The sequence below is a fragment of the Notamacropus eugenii genome, chromosome 5 (genome assembly GCF_028372415.1).
Source record: "Notamacropus eugenii isolate mMacEug1 chromosome 5, mMacEug1.pri_v2, whole genome shotgun sequence".
NCBI classification, from domain to species: Eukaryota; Metazoa; Chordata; class Mammalia; order Diprotodontia; family Macropodidae; genus Notamacropus; species Notamacropus eugenii.
The window spans coordinates 22,241,664-22,262,205 of NC_092876.1; the positions used below are offsets into that span (position 1 = coordinate 22,241,664).

General features: G+C 37.6%; 1 protein-coding gene across 1 annotated transcript in view; it reads right to left on the bottom strand.

The window, feature by feature from the left end:
- Positions 1–14,346: 14,346 nt before the first annotated feature.
- LOC140507393 (vomeronasal type-2 receptor 26-like) overlaps positions 14,347–20,542 on the bottom strand; it is a 35,500-nt gene continuing 29,304 nt past the window's right edge. The window contains exon 7 of the mRNA XM_072615493.1: positions 14,347–14,429. Coding sequence (XP_072471594.1) covers positions 14,347–14,429 — 83 coding nt within the window. The remainder of the gene's footprint in view (positions 14,430–20,542) is intronic.

Here is a 20,542-nt window from a genome sequence, read left to right on the forward strand (position 1 = left end):
CAGCACCAGGTGTTTTGCTACAAGAAAGGAGCTTTATGTCCCTCAAAACCTCTTCTTCAGTTGGAAGATGAGCTAAGGAGGGATTGACTTCAACCTGAGCTCAACAGTCAATGGCCTCAGCATTGATTGATAATGGTCTGTTGAGAACACTGTGGAACTGTTCAAGCCATCTCTCTAGGATCATGTCCTTATCACTAATCAATGTGGCTCCATCACCACCGAGTAGTTGTGATGCACCATAGGGTTTTGTCCCATAAGTAGCTTTCAGGGAATCATAGAAGTGCTTTGGATTGTTATTATCAGAATCAAATTTAATTTCATTTACCTTCTTACTGAGTCAGAAATCCTGCATCTCTCTAAGCTTTGCTTGGACTTTGCTTTTGATGGAATTAAGTGTTGCCTTCTTAGAGGTGGATGATATATCCTGTTGGCAAATCTTGTGTAGTTCTCGGTTTTAATTTAGCAGTTTCTGAATTTCCACATCATTTCCATCAAACCAGTCTTAGTGTTTATGTGTATTCTGACACAACTGAGCAAATGCAGTGCTGAGACCAAATGGTAAAAGAGATACAAAAAGCCAATGAAGAGAAAAGTGTCTTAAAAATCCGAATTGGACAAATGGAAAAAAGAGGCATGAAAATTCACTGAAGAATAAAACTTCTTCAAAAAGTGGAAATGACCAAATGAAAAATGAGCTAAAATAATTTAACTGAAGAGAAAAATTCCTTAAAAATTGCAATGGATGAAATAGAAACTAATTACTTCCTGAAAAAGGAAGAAACAATAAAAAAGGAAAAGAATGACAAAAAAAGAGAATCTGTAATATCTTCTTGGAAAATATACTGACCTGAAAAACAGATCCAGGAGAGATAATTTTTAAATTATTATGATACCTGAAAGATGTCAAAAAGAATCTGCACATCATCTTTTAAGAAAGTATTGAGAAAAACTGCCCTGATTTTGCAGAATCAGTGAGTACAATAGAAATTAAAAGTATCCACTAATGACTTCTTGAAAGACCTCTCAAAATGTAAAGAATATCATAGCCACATTCCAGACAACATAGGTTAGGAAAAAATTTTGCAAGCAGATAGAAAGAAGCAATATAAGTATCTTGGAGTCACAGTCAGAATAAGACAAGGTTTTGCAGCTTCTACATTAAAAGTCTGGCGGACTTGGAAGGTGATATTCCAGTGGGCAAAAATCTGGGCTTACAACCAAGATTCACCTACCCAACAAAACTGAATATAATCCTTCCAGCTAAAAGAAAGTTTCAATGAAATAGACGATTTTCAAGCATTCTAGCTGAAAAAAATACAGAGATGAATAGAAAATTTGATTTTCAAATACAAGCAGCAAGAACAGCATAAAAACGCTAAACAGGAAGTGGAAGTCATAATGGACATAGTATAGTTAAACGGTTTATTTCATTACATGGGAAGACATTAAATGAAAAAAATGATACAAGTCACAAAATGTTTTTATTTAGTTCTGTGGCTGGTATGGAAACACTAGATTTTGTGCAATTTAAGTTATGAGAGTATATTATATGTTAATGAGTGGGTGACACGGCATATCAGTAATTTAATATGATCATTTCAAAGACTGAGTGGAAAATGCATAGGGAAGTACAGAGAGACTTGAAACAGGGAGCCTAACCCATGAGATGTGCTGAAGGTGATAAACTTGACTTCTTTGAAGGTATCAGGCAACTGTCTAGCCAAAAAAGCCATAGTGGCCCTCCCCAAAGATAACAATCACATGTAACCAAAGACAAAGCAGAAAGCAGTGAGAGGGCCCTCATTACAATGAAGTATGATGTGCTCACATTCAGACTGTAGTTCTGTGTCTGGCAATGGGGGAGAGAGCAGCAGCCAAATGCCACAAAGAATCATTTGGATCAGGCAGCAGACAAAAATAATAGAAATTGGTGTTCTGGAGCCCACTCGTTTTCTGCTCCTACTCCCTTGTCTTGCGGCTTTGAAAGCTAGAACTACCGTGATTGTTTTAGTCTAAATGGAGGCAATGACCATGGTGAATGTGGTGCCAAATATTGTCTGTTGAAAGAGACATGTGACTGAGGTAGGCTTACTAATGAAGAGCAATGAAGACAGAAAGCATTGGCTTAGAGAGAGGAGCAAGACATAGCTGAGAGTTCGATTATTGGCTTTCAGTACGGGAGTGTTCTGCTGCTTCACAAAGATTCTAATGATCATAACTGTCAGGAGACAGAAAAGCAGAGCTGTGCAGGCCAGAGTCATGTTCAGGGTTTCATCATAGTCCAGACAGGTCACAGTCTTGTGGAGGCAATGATTTCTTTCCATGTTTGCATATTCATCTTCAGGACATGTGATGCACTTGTCCATATTTGTGGAGAATAAAAACTTTCTCAAGATTTCAAGTTCAGCCAATCTTCTTTATCCCTGGCACAGGGCAATAGAATTCCTCAAGCTCAACTTCTTGAATACAAATTGTCCTCCATGATCCTCTCCAATTCTAAGAAATTGTACCACATTTTCACATGTTGACAATCTCCAATATATTATCATTGATATTTCAGACACTTTTTTTCTTCCAGTTCTTCAGTTTTTTAAGCTCAGTTTTTTAAGTATTCTCACAGATAAATTATTTCATGGCTGTGATAAGAATAATGTTTCCTGAAATGATCATGTTCCGATGTCACACAGTCAATAACCATTAGCACTTCACCGACAGGCACTGAGTTAAGTGGGGGCACACATATACTGTCAACGAATGGCAATCCTTCCGTTCACTGTATTACATTTTATTGGGAAATAGAACACATAAAAGGGAGCTGAAAGTAGAAGTTGATATAGGGGCAAAATAAAGGGAACAAGCTGCCCTTCTTGGTGGTATGGTGTCAGATCCTATGGAGTCAGAAAGAAAACTGAGAGGTTAATGAAGCATGATTTGTTTGGATGCAGTAGTGGAGGATTTTAACATATACTTTTAGAAGAAGTGAAAATGCATCAAAGATAGAATTGCCAAAAAATGGAGAAAAGAAATTCAATATGAATGAAATCTGTCAGGAGGCAGAATGTGTTTGATGTGTCTGAGAAGGCTAAGAAGATACAAAAGTGAGAAGGGATGGGGGATGGAACTTGTTATTAACCAAAGCAAAATCCTCATTTGAGTTTTGTAGACCTTATGAAAGAAAGTTGATAAAGAGGTCCTATCAAAGAGCATCTGTGAGGATATAAAAGGATGAAAGAGGCTGGAGGGGTATAGACTTGATGAAGGCCAAATAAGGAAAAGTAAAAGGTAGCTGCCAAGAAACTTGAAAATAGGTAAATGGAAAATTAGAAGATTAGTCAAAGGGATAGATATGCCAGTAGAACAGATAAGAGAAAGACACAGAATGCTGCTGCCAACCTTAAGGAATGATGATTGACTTGTTAAGGAAACTAAGGAAAGGATAGTAACTGAGACTGAAAAAATGTGTAATTGACAAGATTTTAGTCTAGTATTTCTATCAAAAGTGAAATGATTCACACGTAGATTACAAAAGAAAAACAGACTGGCATTCTCAATGATTATGAGTATGGAATGTAAATGTAATTGTGTAGTGATGAATGCAGGAAGCAATACAAGGATAAAGTTTCTCCGAAAAACTTAAGAATTTATTGAGATGGGGAGACATTGTCAGAGGACCTTCCAGCATGACATGCCTGCAACAAGATAGAATTGTAGAATCTCCAAAGGAACTTGACATGAGCAAAATTAGAGACATCTCCTCTCCAAATGTTCATATGGACTTTTGTGTCTGACTTTTACTGAAACCATTTGAGCTGCAAGGGCATAGGCTGTCACTAGATCCATAAGCCAGGACATAAGCATTAGCCAAATCACTTTCCACCTGTTAAAGACACCTAGGTTCCTCCTTAGTTTCATCAGGTGGAATCATTGACTGGATTTCCATAGGTATCTCCACAACTGTAGAAGGCAACTGGTCCAGCCACAAAGGATCATCATTGAACCATTTTACTTTCCAGACAAGAACTCGTAACTCTTAACCCTTAGAAAAACTTCAAGGGATTAGAAGAATGGGTGGGGTTTTTACTGAGAGTTCCCAGAGGTAGGAAAAGCTCCCAAAATATATCTGGTATCTTTTGAATAGGAAAGTCCCAAAAGAAAGAGAAAAACGTGTCTCATATAGAGACACTTCCAGTTTGCATATGGTAAAAGAAGCATTGAAGGGAAGCATGGGGATTTGCATATTTCCTTTTATAAATTGGGAGGCAAGGCATATGTTCTCGAATTAAGTCTGTAGGTAGAATAGTTCCCTCCACACAATTCTGGGTAGGTTTTCAATTTAATTGCTGCTGGGCATCTGAATGAAATTGACTCGTCTGTGATGTCATGGCTCTCCAACAAGCTGCTATATTTAGGAGTGTCTTTATTAACCTTGTCATATTTTCTTCTGTTTCAGATACAGCAAGCCATTAGAAAACTAGGAGAGAAATTAAACTAAATAGGTCTGCTCTTTTTAAACAAAAAATGGGAACTATCTTTTCTATAAATGAGAAAATTCCTCTTAGGAGTGGAGCAACATCTCCTCCTGTTAGAAACAGAACAACGCTTTCTCCATTTAGGAAAATCTTTGAGGAACTTAGACCAGAATTGTGCTCACAGGTTTCTAGTAAACCAAAAGCCAATACCTGGGAAATTGAGACTTAGCTGTAGAAAAGGATCCACATTAAGGATTTTTGGGGACTTTTCAGAGGCCTGTGGAATTTCTAGTGTGAATGATCCTTATTATTATTGTTATTTTCTTTGTTTTTGTGTTCTACAATCACTTCCATATAACTTTGACTTTTCCCCTTCACTCCACCTCCTTTCTCACTCCTCCCTCTTCCCTTCCCCAAACGACATACAATTTTATATAAGTTCTAAACATACATTCCATTGAAATACATTTTCATCTTAGTCATGTTGCATAGAAGAATTAAAATGAATCAGAGAAATCATAAAACATACCAAAACATGATATAAAAGAAAATGATCTGCTACACTCTGGGATCGAATTCAATTCTTTTTCTGGATGTGAAAGGCATTTTGCCTGAAGAGACCATTGGGAATTGTTTAAGTCCTTGCATTGTAATGAAGTTCCAAGTCCACCAGAAAAAATCCTCAGACATTATGGTTGTTGCTGTGTTTAACGTTCTCCTGGTTCTGTTCCTTTTATTCAGCATCACTTCACATAAGCTTTCAAGAAAAATGTGAATTGGTCTCAGGTCATGGAATAGCTCAAAAAGGACTTTGAAAATCAAGTAAGAGAAGTAGAGAAAAAATTGGAAGAGAAATGAGAGTAATACAAGAAAATCATGAAAAAATGAGTCAACAGCTTGCTAAAGGAGATCTCCCAAAATGCAGAAGAAAATAACAGCTTAAACATTAGGCTAACCCAAATAAATAACAAAAGAAGTCCACATAGCCAATGAAGGGAAGAATGCCTTGAAAAGCATAATTCCCAAGTGGAAAAAGAGGTCGCAAAGTTCATGCAAGAAAGTAATTCCTTCCAAATTAGAATGGAACAAATGGAAGCCAATGACTTTATGAGAAATTATAAAATAGAACCAAAAGAAAGAAAAAATAGAAGGTAATGTGAAATATCTCATTGGAATAACCACTGACCTAGAAAATAGATCCAGGAGAGATAATCTAAAATTTATGGGACTCCCTGAAAACCGTGATCAGAAAAGAACCTAGGCATCATCTTTCAAGAAATTATCAAAGAAAAGTACCCTTATATTCTACAGGCAGAGCTTAAATAGAAATGGAAAAATTCCACCAATTTCCTCTTTAAAGAGATTCCCAAAAGGAAAACTCATGAGAATATTGTAGCCAAATTCCAGTGTTCCCAGGTTAAGGGGGAAATATTGCAAGCAGCCAGAAAGAAATAATTCAAGAATTTTGGAAATCCAATCAGGATAACACAGGAATTAGGAGCCTAATACAATCAGGATAACACAGGATTTAGCAGCTTCTACATTAAGGGATCACAGGATTTGGAATATGATATTCCAGGGGTCAGAGGAGCTAGGATTAAAACAAAGAATCACCAGCCCAGCCAAACTGAGAATAATACTTCATGGGAAAATTTGAAATTCAATAAAATAGAGGACTTTCAAGCATTCTTGATGAAAAGACCAGAATTGAATAGAAAATTTGACTTTCAAATACAGGAATCAAGACCAGCCTGGAATATGTGACTTATTGATATTGAATGTTTACTTTCCGATATGGGAAGATGATTTTTTTTAACTCATGTGAACTTTCTCAGTATTAGGGTAGTTGGAAGGAAGATAGATAGATAGACAGATAGATAAATAGATAGATAGATGGCACAGGGTGAGCTGAGTATAAAGGGATGATATCTAAAATAAAACTAAGGGGTGAAAGAGGAATATATTGGGAGAGGGAAAAAGGGAGAAGTATAATGCAGTCAATGATCTACATAAAAGAGTCAAGGAAAAGGTCTCAGAATGGAGGGGAAGAGCGAGGAGGTAAGAAGGAATGAGTGACCCTTACTCTTATTGGATTTGGCTTAAGGGGGGAATTACATGCACATTCAATTCTGTACCTTATCTTACAGGAAATTTAGGAAGAAGGGGATGGGGGAGGGTGATGATGGAGGGTAGGGTAGATTGGGGAGGATATTCAGAAGCCAACACTTTTGAAAAGGGGCTGGGGCAAAGGACAAAATAGAATAAGTGGGGTGTAGGAGAAGATAGAGGGAAATATTGTTAGTCTTTCACAACATGATTATTATGGAAGTGTTTTGCATCACTGCATATATATAAGCCATGTTGCATTGCTTGCCTTCTGAATGAGGGCAGCAGGGGAGGGAAGAAGGGAGACAATTTGGAGATCAAAGTTTAAAAAAATGTCAAAAATTGCTTTTACATTCACCTGGGAAATAAGGCAAACAGACGATGGGGTATAGGCATCCAATGAACTCTATATGAGAGCAACGGGAAAGGGATGGGGGGATTATAGAAGGGAGAGCAGATTCAGGGAAGGAGTAATCAGAATATATGCTACAATGAGATGGGGGGTAGGGAGAGATGTAGAAATATTTGAAACTCAAAATCTTTTGGAAATGAATGTTGAAAACTTAAAATAAATTAATTAAAACAAGATGGACTATTGATCACTTATGTGAAAAATGAATATGAGATGGAAAATAACCAGAATTTGCGATTTATCACAGCATACATACACTGTTCTACTACTGAAAACAGGACTTGAATCACTTCTACACAATAATACTTGTTTACAAGAGGTAAATATCATTTTTACTCTCTTAAAATAAATGGCCTGGAAGAACTACAAAACTTCTGAGTGTGGCTTGAACCCGAATAAAATGTAACTGAAACATGGTAAGCCAAAGAACTAAAAGGACAACATTAATAATATATAGATAATTTTCTAAGTAAATATGGAGCACAAAAGGGTCTGTTTCTATTCAGGGGCAAATTACTGGTCTAAGAACCACAAACCTTAACAAAATAACAATCTGATGAATGAATTGTATAGAAGAATTATTTCTTGTCTATAAATGTTTGTTCTGTACCTCCTCCTGGACTATCCCCTATACTCCAGTGGGGTAGAAAACTGGATGCCCAGGTGGGGTTTAGGATCTACTCAGCCATTATCTATATATATATGTACATATATGTATACATGTATACACACATAGCCATTTCTTTCTCTAGTCACAAATGGGGAAAATGAAGCAAACAGGTTTGAGTGACTTGCCCAAGGACACAAAGAGAGAAGTGTCTGGAGTGTGATTTGAACTCAGGAAGATGAGTCTTTCTGATTTCCACCCTACCACTCTATCCACTGCATCTCCTACCTGAGCTATTGCCCAGGGTACTTGCGGCAAAATGTACTTTCCCTGATTATGACTATTTATTAAGTCTGTTTTGGCTAGTTCATGGGCAGTACCAATTGTGAACATACATGAGCTGTTTGGCTCTGGGCAAGTCATTTCACCCTATTTGCTATTATTCTTGACATGTCAAAGTCAGAGTCCCCCAAGGAGTCCAAGCACCTCTTTATTGACAGCTCTTAGCCTGAGCTCCTCCTTTCTCCTGATATTTTGTAGAATAGAATCGGGCAAGTGAAAGCTAATGAATCTATGAGACATCAAGAATCAGGCAAACAGAATCTAAAGAATGAAAAGATAGAAGAAAATGTAAAACATCTAACTGGAAAAACAACTGACCTGGAAAATACATCCAGGAGAGAAAATGTAAGAATTATTGGTCTACCAGAAAGCCATGATGAAAAAGAGCCTGGACAAAATCGTTCAAGAAATCATGAAGGAAAATTGCCCAGAAGTCCTAGGTCCAGAGGGCACAATAGTTACTGAAAATACCCACCTTTCATCACCTGAAAGGGACCTCAAACTAAAATCTGCTAGGAATATCGTTGCCAAAATCCAGAACTATCAGGTGAAGGCGAATATTCTGCAAGCAGCCAGAAAGAAACAATTCAAATATCGAGCAGCTGCAGTCAGGATCACACAGGACCTTGCAGCTTCTTCAATAAAAGACCAAAGGAATTGGAATAAGATATTCTGTAAAGCAACGTAGCTGGGTCTACAATCAAGAATTAAACCCAACAAAGTTGAGCATAAAATTTCAGACAAGGAGATGGACATTCAACGAAATAAGGAATTTTCAGACCTTCCTGATTGAAAGATCAGAACCCAATAGAAAAATGTGATCTTCAAACTCAGGTCTCAGGAGACACATAGAAAGGTAAACAGGGGGGAAAAAACTTGTTCCATAATATGGGCAAACTGGTTACATCCCCATAAGGGAAGATGATACTTGCTAATCTTGAGAATTCTATACTTATTATGAAATGTAAAAGGGTCTTAGCTGATTTTCAAAATGTTTTCTGAGCTCTTCCATGACTTGAGCCCAATTCTTATTTTTCTTGGATCCTTTGGATGTAGGAACCTTCACTTTTTCTTCTTCTTTTGGTTGTATGTTTTAATCTTCCTTGTCATGAATGTAATCTTCTATAGTCTGATTTTCCCCCCACTTTTGCTCATTTTCCCAACCAATTACTTGACTTTTTCGATGTTTGTTAAAGTAGGTCTCTGCTTCCAGCATGGAGGGTGTACTCTCCCAACCTTTAGGGATCGTGTGCAACTGTTTCCAGAGGTATTTCTAGAGACCTTTAACTTTTCACTTCTTCCAAGTTGGTATTATTAAAGGAGAGGTGTTTACTCCTCTCCTGGTTTGTGTTCTCATCTACCAATCACCACAAACACTCCTTTCGGCCTTGCAACTATGAAGAGGATTCCCTCTCCAATGCTGCTACAACCCCTGCCACACTAGTGCTCTTGCCCCCCCAGGATTGCCAACCACGATTATGACCCAGATCCTAACAGGGAAAAGCAAGAGAAACCTGCCTCAGCAATAGGAATGAGATTCCTAGAATTCCCCTCTTATCAGTCACTCAATCTTCACACTGTGTGTAGGCCCTACACTCTGGAAGCAGTAACTGCCATTGCTCCTGCCACTGCTGCCACACTGCTGCCCTGAGTCTAGGGCTGGATTATGATTCTCTCTTACAGGGTGCAACATCCTTTTCCTACTGACCTTCTAAACAGTCTTCGGTATTTGTGGGTTGAGAAGTCTAGAAATCAGCACAGCTGTCAGTCATTCAGTCCCCTGAGAGCTTATCCATCCCAGTCTGTTCAGGCATGGTCCAAGTTGGAGTGTGCTCTTCTCTCATACTGGTGCAATAGACCTTTCCTATTGACCTTTTAGGGTGTCTTGGACTGGGAATTTCTTTCACTCTATCATTTCTCAGATTCTTCTGATCTAGAATTTATTTAAAATCATTTTTATAGATATTTGGAGGGGATTGGAGGAGAACTCAAGTAAGTCCCTGTTTTTTGGCTCCACCTCATCTTAGCTCCACCCTAAGAACTATTTTCTGAAGAGATATTTTTCTAGATGGAAATTTTGATTATATTAAACTGAAAAGGTTTTGCACAACCAAACCCAATGCAATCAAAATTCAGAGGGATGTCGTATATTGGGAAAGAATTTTTACAACTAATCTCAGGGATAAAGGCTTTATTTCTAAAATATATAGAGAACTGAGTGAAGTGTACAAAAATACAAGTCATTCCCCATTGATAAAGGTCAAAGGATATGAAAAGGCAGTTTTCAGAGGAAGAAATTAAAGATACTTATAATCACATGGAAAAATACTCCAAATCACTTTTGATTAGAGAGATGCAAATCAAAACAGCTCTGAGGTACCACATCACACCTGTTAAATTGGCAAACATGACAGAACAAAAAGGTGATAAATGTTGGCCAGGATGTGGGAGAGTTAGAACACTAATTCATTGTTGGTGGAGCTGTGAGCTCATGTAACCATTCTGAAGAGTGGTTTGGAAGTATACCCAAATGGTTACAAAAATGTGTGTACCCTTTGACCCAGCAATATCTCTTCTAGAACTGTCTCCTCAAGACATCATAAAAATGGGAAAGGGTCCCACATGTACAAGAACATTTATAGCAGCATTCTTTGTAGTGGCCCAAAACTGCAAATTAAGGGGATACCCATCAATTGTGGAAGAGCTGAATAAATTATTGTATATGAATTTAATGGAATACTATTGCGCTATAAGAAATGATGAACAAGAAGACTTCAGAGAGGCCTGGAAGGACTTATATGATCTGATGCAGAGTGAAAGGAGCAGTATGAGGAGAACTTTCTGCGCAACAATGACAACAGTGTGCGAGAGTTTATTCTGTCAGACTTGCAACTTCATAGCAATGCAAGGAGCTAAAAAAAAATTCCCAACAGTCTGCTAAGGTGAAATGCCCTCCAGCTCCAGAGAAAGAACTATGGAAGTCAATCACAGAACGTAGCAGATCATTTTTTTGCATGTATATTTTGTTTTGCTTTGGTATATGATTTCTCCCATTTATTTTAGTTCTTCTACACAGCACTACTATAGTGAAAATGTATTTAATAGGAATGTGTGTGTAGATGCTATATAAAATTGTATGCTGCCTCAGGGAGGGAGGGGGGAGGTGTGGGGTAGGTAAGGGAAAAAAATCTAAGTTTTATCGCAGTGATTATACAACAACAAAAATAAATAAATTTTTTTTTTTAAAAAAAGAACTATCTTATTCAGTGAGTTTTTCAACCTTTTTCATTTGGCTAATTCTACTCTTTAAAGCAATCTTATCCTCATTGGCTTTTTAGACCTCTTGTACCATTTGGGTTAATCTATTTTTAAGGTGTAATTTTCTTCAGCATTTTTTGATTCTTCTTTAGCAAGCTGCTCACTCATTTTTCATGATTTTCTTGCATTACTCTTATTTCTCTTTTCAATTTTTCCTCCACTTCTCCTGCTAGATTTTCAATATCCTTTTTGACCTCTTCCATGGCCTGAGACCACTTCATATTTTTCTTGGAGACTTTGGATGTGGGAGTCTTGACCTTGTTATTTTCTTCCATTTTTATGCTTTGATCTTCCTCATTGAAAGAAAATATTTTTTCGCCAGAAAAGTCTAATTTTTCCCTCTTTTGGTCATTTCTCAGCGAAGTACTTGACCTCTGAGCTTCTTATTAAATGGACAATCCACTGCTCCAAGTTTTAGGGGCTTTGTGCAGCTGCTTTCAGAGACATCTCCAGGGACCTGTAAATTCTCAGGTCCTCTAAAGTGGTATGATCAAAGGAGAGATGTATACTCTTCTCCTGGCCTGCACTCTGGTCTGTGAGCAACCATTGGCATTCTTTCCTGCTCTGGATCTGTGAGTAAGATTCCCTCTCCACAGCCACCACCAGCTCTGCCACTCCAGTTCTCCTTCTTTTCCGAGGACTATTAGCCAACAGTGCAATTCAGATCAGCTGGTCAATTCCCCTGCCATCCATAGATTGAGAATTTCAGAAGTAGCTGGCCATTGCAGCAGAAACTTCCACTGCCCTGGGAATGGGGCTGGGGCTGGGGCCAAACCATGTTCCTCTTTCACCCAGGTGACAGAGTTTTGATACTACCCTTTGAAGCTGTCTTTGGCATTTGTAGGTTAAGAAGTCTTGAAAACGTGTAGTAGTGATTCAGAATCCTGAGGCCTGCTCCAGTCCAGTCTGTGTCAGCAGGGTTCACTATTCTCTGCTCAAACCCAGTGTGATATACCCCTCCTGTAGGCCTTCCAGATTGTCTTGGCCTGGAAATCTGTCATTTTGTGGCTTCTGCTGCTCTAGAAGTTGTTTAGAGTTATTTTTACAGGTATTTCAAGGGGTCTGGTTGGGGAACTCAGACAGGTCACTCCTTCTACTATGCCATCTTCGCTCTGCCTTGTAAGTTTCTTTCAACATATCTCTCAACTAACAAGTGAATATATGAGAAATGAGATGAGATATGATTTAAGAGCATCTGCAGTTTGTTTTTCCTAAGAGATTCCAAAATACAGGTTAGGTGTTTAGTAGGAGTGGCTCAGATTCCAAGATTAGCAGGAAGCCGTTGACATCACTCATGACCAAGTGGTATGTATATACCAGAGAAAACACACGCTGTCTCCACTGAGAGCTTTCTCTATTCTCAGTTTCCCCTCAGAAAGAATATTCCACAGAAGACAATGAAAACATTCAGGGGTCCCCTGTATAATGGACAGCTGTTAACACAGAATTCTTCATGACCGTCAGAGCCAACATGTCTTTGAGCTTCATCTCTTGATTTGAAGGAATCTTGGAAGGAAGTATGTACAATGAAAATACATCTTTTTTATTATTTTGGCAACAGAGGACAATTTTGAGTTGTTTGGGGATATGACTGGCCGTACTTAATCAAGTGCCTTCTCATCATCAATATAAGCTTTATCTTCTTCCTATCTTATCTTAGAGCTGGGATTTCTCTGAGGGCAGATTCTAAAGTATTACTAGTATTTATATTCTCCAAGTAAGGAACATGAGCTGTTGATTATTTTCTTTTTACACATAAACACATATCACCTTATTTGGTTTGAGTGGCCTAGTAAACCTTGTTCTTTGTGAGCACTAGACTCTTCTTAAACCATATTCCAAAATCACCAGGTAGAGTTCTCAGGGCTACAAACAGTTATGACTTAAGTGACACCAAGAAATTACTGAATCTTTGAGCAGAATCAGTGGCAGTCCTTTACTGTCAAGTCGCAACATCAAATTAAAAAAAACTCTAAGAAAGCAATAATATTTATGGCATACAATATATAATTCTCCTTCTCAACATTAGAAAATTATAGGCTTAATTCAGATCACACTATCTGTTTGTAAAACTATCAGATTTCATGGATTCAATGGTAATCTCTACACAGATGATTCTCAGATCTACTTAACCCCTACTAACCAATTTCCTGACTTGTAATCACGATTCTCCAGTGACCTATTTGACACTACTAGAAAGATATTAAGCAGGCACATTCAGATCAAGAGGTGCAAAACAGAACTCATTATTTTTGTGTCCAAACCCCTCTTCCTCACTTCCCTGTCACTGTTAGAAGTACCACCATTTTCTTAGTTATCCAGGTTCACCATCTCGATATTATCCTGAAGTTCTCACATATTCTTACTGCTCATTTCCAATCTGATACAACAGCTTGTACACTTTATTGTTGTATCCCATCACACATCCCTTCTTCTATCATGTTCCACTGCCTTCATTCTAAGGTAGATCTCATCACCTCAACCATGAACTACTGTAGTAGCCTATTGGCTGGTCTTCTTTCCACAAATCTGTGCTTCCTCCAGGCCATTCTCAACTAAGTAATCAAATTTATCTTTGAAATCCCTCCTCTTCTGACCACATCACTCTCTTACTTAAAAAAGTCTAGTGATTTCCTGTCAGCTGCAGAATTAAAATATCTGCATAATTCACACCCACTTCTAGTCTTCTTGCATGTTATATCCCATCCTCACATATTCTCTCATCCTTTGACTTGTCTTACCGGCTCTCTCTAGCACAAGGCCCTCCATCTCCTGACTGTAAGCATTTTTTCTCACAGTCTCCATGCCTAAAACTCTCTCTCTCTTCATTTCTGCCTCCTGACTTCTCTGGATGCCTTCAATCACATTTAAATGATCACTTTCTTCAAGAAACCTTTCCTGTTTTCCTTAATACCTGTGCATTCTCTCTGTTTATAATATCCTAATGTACTTTCATTTTATCTACTTAATCTTATTTGTAAGTATTTGTTTTCATATTATTTCCTTCAATAGACTAAGAATTCTTTGGGAACAAGGATTCTCTTTTGCCTTTTTTTATTCACACAACATGTGTCATAAAGCCTAGGACATAGCTAGCAATTAAATAACACACATTTTTGACTAGGGTAGCTAGGTGGTGCAGTGGACAGAGCACCAGTGCAGAAGTCAGGAAGACCTGAGTTCAAATCTCACCTCAGACACTTGACACTCATTAGCTGTGTGGTCTTGGGCAAGTCACTTAACCCCAATTACCTCATCCTGGGTCATCTCCAGTCATCCTGATGAATATCTGGTCACTGAATTCAGATGACTCTGGAGGAGAAGTGAGGCTGGTGACCTGCACAGCCCTCCCTCATTCAAAACAAAGTCAAGTGCCAGTCATGTCATCATTTCTCTGATGGCATGGTCTTCTTCAGCAACTAAGGGCAAACACACACTAAAATATTTTTGACTATTAAGAAATTGCAACAAAAAATTAAAAAAAATTAAAATCAGAAGCAATGTCAAGCAGTGGTACAATCATGGGGTTCTTTTGATTAAAAAAGGTCAAATTTACAAAAAATTATCTTGCCATGAGAAAACTTCATTTAATATATACCTTCTCTTGGACTTAAGTCTAGAGTTCAGTTTTTTTTAATGTCTTCATGTCATGGAAGATCTTTCCTTGGAAGTGTAATTATGGAATAGTTCCTGTACATATTTGAACTTTAAGAATTAAAAATAATGTCTAAATTGGGTTGGCTGAATGAACTTCCACTTCTGAACTAAGAAGGGTCATTCTCCCCTGTCTCTATCCTACCTGCTCCACATTCATGCTGCAAATAGAGTGATATCACCTTGCTAGGCCCTAGCAGATAAGAGTTACTCCACATTTGCCCACTGATGTACCTGTGTATGAAAGTTTCATTTAGACAATGAATGACATGTCCTCTTACTTATGAAGACTTGACAGACTTCATTTTATCGATATACAATGTTGACAAACTTCCATAATCTCCTTATAATCCATAAATGAGAAGTTGCTGTGTGGGCCACCCAGTAATTGACTCCTCCTATGATCTACCACTGCCTTTGTACCTGTGAATCTACCCAGTAACTTCTCAGATATAAGAGTGGAAATGAATCTCTGGACTCTCAATATGGGTATGTAGACTACTCTTGGCCAGACTGCTGGGTGGTTTGTGAAAAAATCTTCAAGGTTAAATTTTGTGATGAAGAAAACTGAGTCTTATTGAGGCTGAGTGAATCACAAAGGTCATAAGTTTCAGAGTGAGAATTTGCACCCAGGTGCACTCAGTCCAGGCACTGTTCTTTCCACCGTCCTGTTATGTTTTCACAGAGGGGCAGCTATGTGGTGCAGTGGATTAGAGCACTAGTGCAGGAGTCAGGAAGACCTAAGTTCAAATTCCATCTCAGACACTTGACACTCACTAGCTGTGCGACCTTGGGCAAGTCACTTAACCCCAATTGATTCATCCTGGGTTATCTTCAGTCATCCTAACGCATATCTGATCACTGGATCCACATGGCTCTGAAGGAGAAGTGAGGCTGGTAACCTCCACAGCCCTCCCTCCCCCAAAACAAAGTCAAGTGCAAGTAATGTCATTATTTCCCTGATGGCGTGGTCTTCTTTGGCATCAAGGACAAACAGACATATATGTTTTTATTATGTGGTACCGCAGATAACTATTATTAGCCTATTTCAAAAGGAAAAAAAATGAGACTCGGTTTAAATACTTCAGTCAAGATCATGAAGCATTCAAGTTTCAAAACTGGAACTGAGAGCTAAGTTTTCAAATCACCAGTACTTCCAACTTGCAGAATCTTTTCATTTTGGATGTCTGCAGGAAAAGAAAATATTGTTATGTTGGAAGGGTCATCCTCTACCCTTCAAGCATTACAATCAAAGCTTTTATTTTGTTGTTGGTGATTTTTGGGTTAATGTGTGGAACGAGATTCTTGGACAACTAGAGAAATCTGAGTGTAATTTGTGTGAACACATCAGCACCTTTAATTATTTTGACCCTATCAAGAAAGCCATAGCCAGTAACTGAAGTGACAAGAGAGGCACTAAAATGAATGGGAGGGAAGATTCTCAGAACTGAAAATTCAGGAAAGGTTTGAAAATCCAGGAAAACCCAAGAAATTCCTTGAAAGGAGAGGGGAGGGAGGAGGAGAAATTTGGTACTCAAAATCTTATAAAAGTGCATGTTGAAAACTAAAAATAATTGAATTAACTAAAAATGTAATAAAACTTAAGGGTTAGATTTAGAAATAATAACAAAATACGGTATTATGGAGGGCAATAACTGATTCAAGAGGAGTATGAAGGACTTAGGACAAAAAATGCTATCCATCCCCAAAGAAAGAACTGATAGAGTCTGAATACAGATTATGACATATTTTAATTTATTTTTTGAAGTTTTATTTGGAGCTGTTGTTCCTTTTATAATATAATTAACATGGAAATATACTTTGCATGAATACACATAAATAACCTGTATAAAAGTGTTTGTTTTCTCAATGATGTGGGTGGGAGGGAGAGAGAGAATTTGGAAATTCACTTTTAGAATGAATATTGAAAATTGTTTTTACATACAATGGAGAAAAATTAAGTAAGTTATGTTAAAAATGATGAAGACAAAATTATAGACATCTTCCAGAGTTGATGAGTGAGAATGAATAGTTGTTGTTTTTGTCTTTGTCGCTGAACAGGACAAATGACATCAAGAAGTTGATGTTTTGACTTGCAAGTGAATTGGATTTATATGCGGCAGGTCTGTGAAATATTACATATCTCACTGTGTCCTGCAGGGTCAGCTGAGTACAGTGGCAAGACATAGGTCAGGATTACTGAAGCAAACCCCAAATGCAGTGGGTTTTTTAAGCTAACATCTTTTCCAGTTTCTCTAAGACAACATCCATTCAGTGATTTAAGACTGTGACAAGCTCCAGCATTAATGAAATATGATTCTCTGTAGCAATCATGATTTTATGTGGTAACCTACAATGATTTAGTTAACACATAATATCAATATCATTAATATAAAAGTTATTTGGTCCTAATATATATAAATCTAATCCTGACGGTGTTTATGTGCATGATTAATTTAAACTTCATCCTATTTTGCTTATTAATTTATTACTACAGTCACTGAAATCCATCAAATCACATGAACTGAGTATCTTGATTAGAGCAGAAAAATCAAACTTATTATCCTAATTATATCGTATCGTTATTCTTGACTCATTTGAGGTGTATCTAACTCTCCATGACGCCATTTGACTTTGTTTGATTGCTTAATTTTTTTGGCAAAGATACCAGAGCGGTTTATCATTTCCTTCTCCAGTTCATTTTACACATGAGGAAATGAGTAAACAAAGTTAAGTGAGTAGCCCAGGGTCACTTAGGTAGTAAGTGTCTGAGGTCAGATTTGAACTCAGGTCTTCTTGACTCCAAGGCTGGCACTCTATCCACAGTGCTAGATAAGTGCCCATTATATCACAACATATCACATTTTATTGTTTCACATTACATCGTATAACACAAAATATACTGTATTCTATTAGATTTCAATTTAATTGAATCAGCTTCATTGTTTCCATTGTTCTTTAGAAAAAGAAAAAGGGAAATGTTGGATGAGGAAATAAACCTGCCTGTGTCTTAAGGGAAACAACATAAGAAAATACATACATCAGCACAATGACTCTGTAGACCTTCAGTATGGTAGACAGTCTAATACCTATTCTCTCCTAAACTTTTCTTTGCAGCCTACTAAATATTGAGCTAGCTCTGGCAATACATGTATCTACCTCATTGTCATTATGTGCATTACTGGGAAGTACACTACTAAGATAAGTGAACTTATTCACAGCTTTCAAAATTTTCCATTTGTTATGACAAATGTTATTTGATTCCACGTATGTATGTTGTGATGTTGGCTTAAGGAGAAGCTGTATTATCTTGGTGTTAATTATTAGGCCAAAATTACCACAGGCAGTAGAGAATTGATACACACTTTGTTGCATCTCAGCTAAGAGACCGCGCTGAGTGTGCAATCATCTGCAAACAGAATATCATGCCCCAACACTCCCTCCACTTTGGTCTTGGCTTGTAGTTATTTCAAATTCAAGAACTTACCATCAGTATGGTAGTTGACCTTGATGCTGTTCATCCTCACTGAAAGTTTTTGTCAATATGGCTGCAAACATCATGCTCAAAAGCATATGAGCAAGCATGAAGTCTTGTTTCATTCCATTGGTGACTGGGCCAGTACCATTTGAAACTTGATATTGTGAAAATGACATACAATATTGATGAACTTCTCTGGGCAACCATATTTTGACTGAATTTTCCATAAGCCCTCATGAGTAATGGGGTCAAAGAACTTGGTCTGACCTACAAATGTTGCAAATAGACCTCTGTTCTGCTACTGGCATTTCTCCCGTATTTGTCAGGCTGCAAACACCATATTGACTGATCCTTGGCCCTTTCGGAAGCCACACTGGCTCTTAGGCATATGACCATCTTCCATGTGAAGGATCGGGCTATTAAATAGGACCCTAGCACGAATTTTGCTAGTAGCAACTAACAGAGAGATCCCTTTCTGCCATGGGACAATCTATTCCATTTACCTTTAGAGAAATGGACAAGGGAGACATCCTTGAACTCCTCGGGGATAACCTCCTCTTGCCATATAATCTGGAAATTTGAGTCAGCTTTTGTATGAGCAATGGTCCCTTTGCCTTGTAAATCTCAGAAGGAATAAAAACAGTACCAGGTGCTTTGGTGCATGAAAGGAGCCTTATGGCCCTCAAAATCTCTTCTTCAGTTGGAAGTTCAGCTAAGGAGGGATTGACTTCAACCTGAGGTAAACAGTCAATGGACTCAGCAATAATTGATGATGGTCTGTTGACAACCATGGGGAAGTGTTCAACCCATCTCTTCAGGATCATGTCCTTATTACGTCAATGTGACTCCTTCAGCACCGAGTAGTTGTGATGCATCATAGGTTTTTGGCCCATGAATAGCTTTCAGGGAGTCATCAAAGGGCTTTAGATTGTTATTGTCAGCATAAAGTTGAATTTCATCTTCCTTCTTACTGAGCCAGGAATCCTGCATCTCTCTAAGCTTTGCTTGGACTGTGCTTTTGATGGAATTAAATGTTGTCTTCTTAGAGGTGGATGAATAGTCTTGCTGGTAAATTCTGTGAAGTTCTCCGTTTTCATTTAGCAGTTTTTGAACTTTCCCATCATTTTCATCAAACCAGTCTTGGTGTTTTCGAGTGTTCTGACCCAGATGAGCAAAAGTGGTGCTGAGATCCAATGGCAAAAGAGGTACAAAAAGCCAATGAGGAAAAGAGTGCCTTAAAAATCAGAATTGGAGAAATGGACAAAAAGAGGCACAAAAAGTCACTGAAGAATAAAATTTCTTTCAAAAATGAAATTGACCAAATGGAAAATGAACTACAAAAAATTAATTGAAGAGAATAATTCCTTAAAAATTAGAAGGGAGCAAAAGGAAGTTAGTGACTTCACAAAAAATCAAGAAGCAACAAAAAAGTAAAAGAATGAAAAAAATAACAGACAATCTGTAACATCTTCTTGGAAAAAACAACTGACCTGATAAATACATCCTGGAGATCCCATTTATAAATTATTAGGCTCCCTGAAAACCATGACCAAAAAGAGTCTGACATCATCTTTCAAGAAAGAACTAAGGAAAACTTCCCTGATGTTGTAGAATCAGTGGGTAAAATAGAAATGGAAAGAATCCACTGATGACTTATTAAATGACCTCCCAAAATTTAAACTCCCAGGAATATCATAGCCACATCCAGACAACTTAGGTCAAGAAGAAAATTTTGCAAGCAGATAGAAAGAAAATTTTAAGTATGTTGGAGTCACAGTCAGGATAAGACAAGGTTTAGTAGCTTCTACATTAAAGACTGGAGGGCTTGGAAGATGATATTCCAGAGGGCAAAAATCTAGGATTACAACAAATTATCATCTACCCAACAAAACTGCATGTGATTCTTCAGGGTAAAATGAACATTTAATGAAATAGGGAATTTGCAATTAGCCTCATTGAAAAAATCCAGAATTAAACAGAAAATTTGACTTTCAAATACATGAAACAAGAGCAGTGCAGAAAGGTAAAGAGGAAATGGAAATCATAAGGGACACATTAATGTTAAATGGTTTACATGGGAAGACATTACATGAAAAAATGATAAAAGTCAAGAAATTTTTTATTTACTTCTATGGGTGATACGGAAACACTAGATT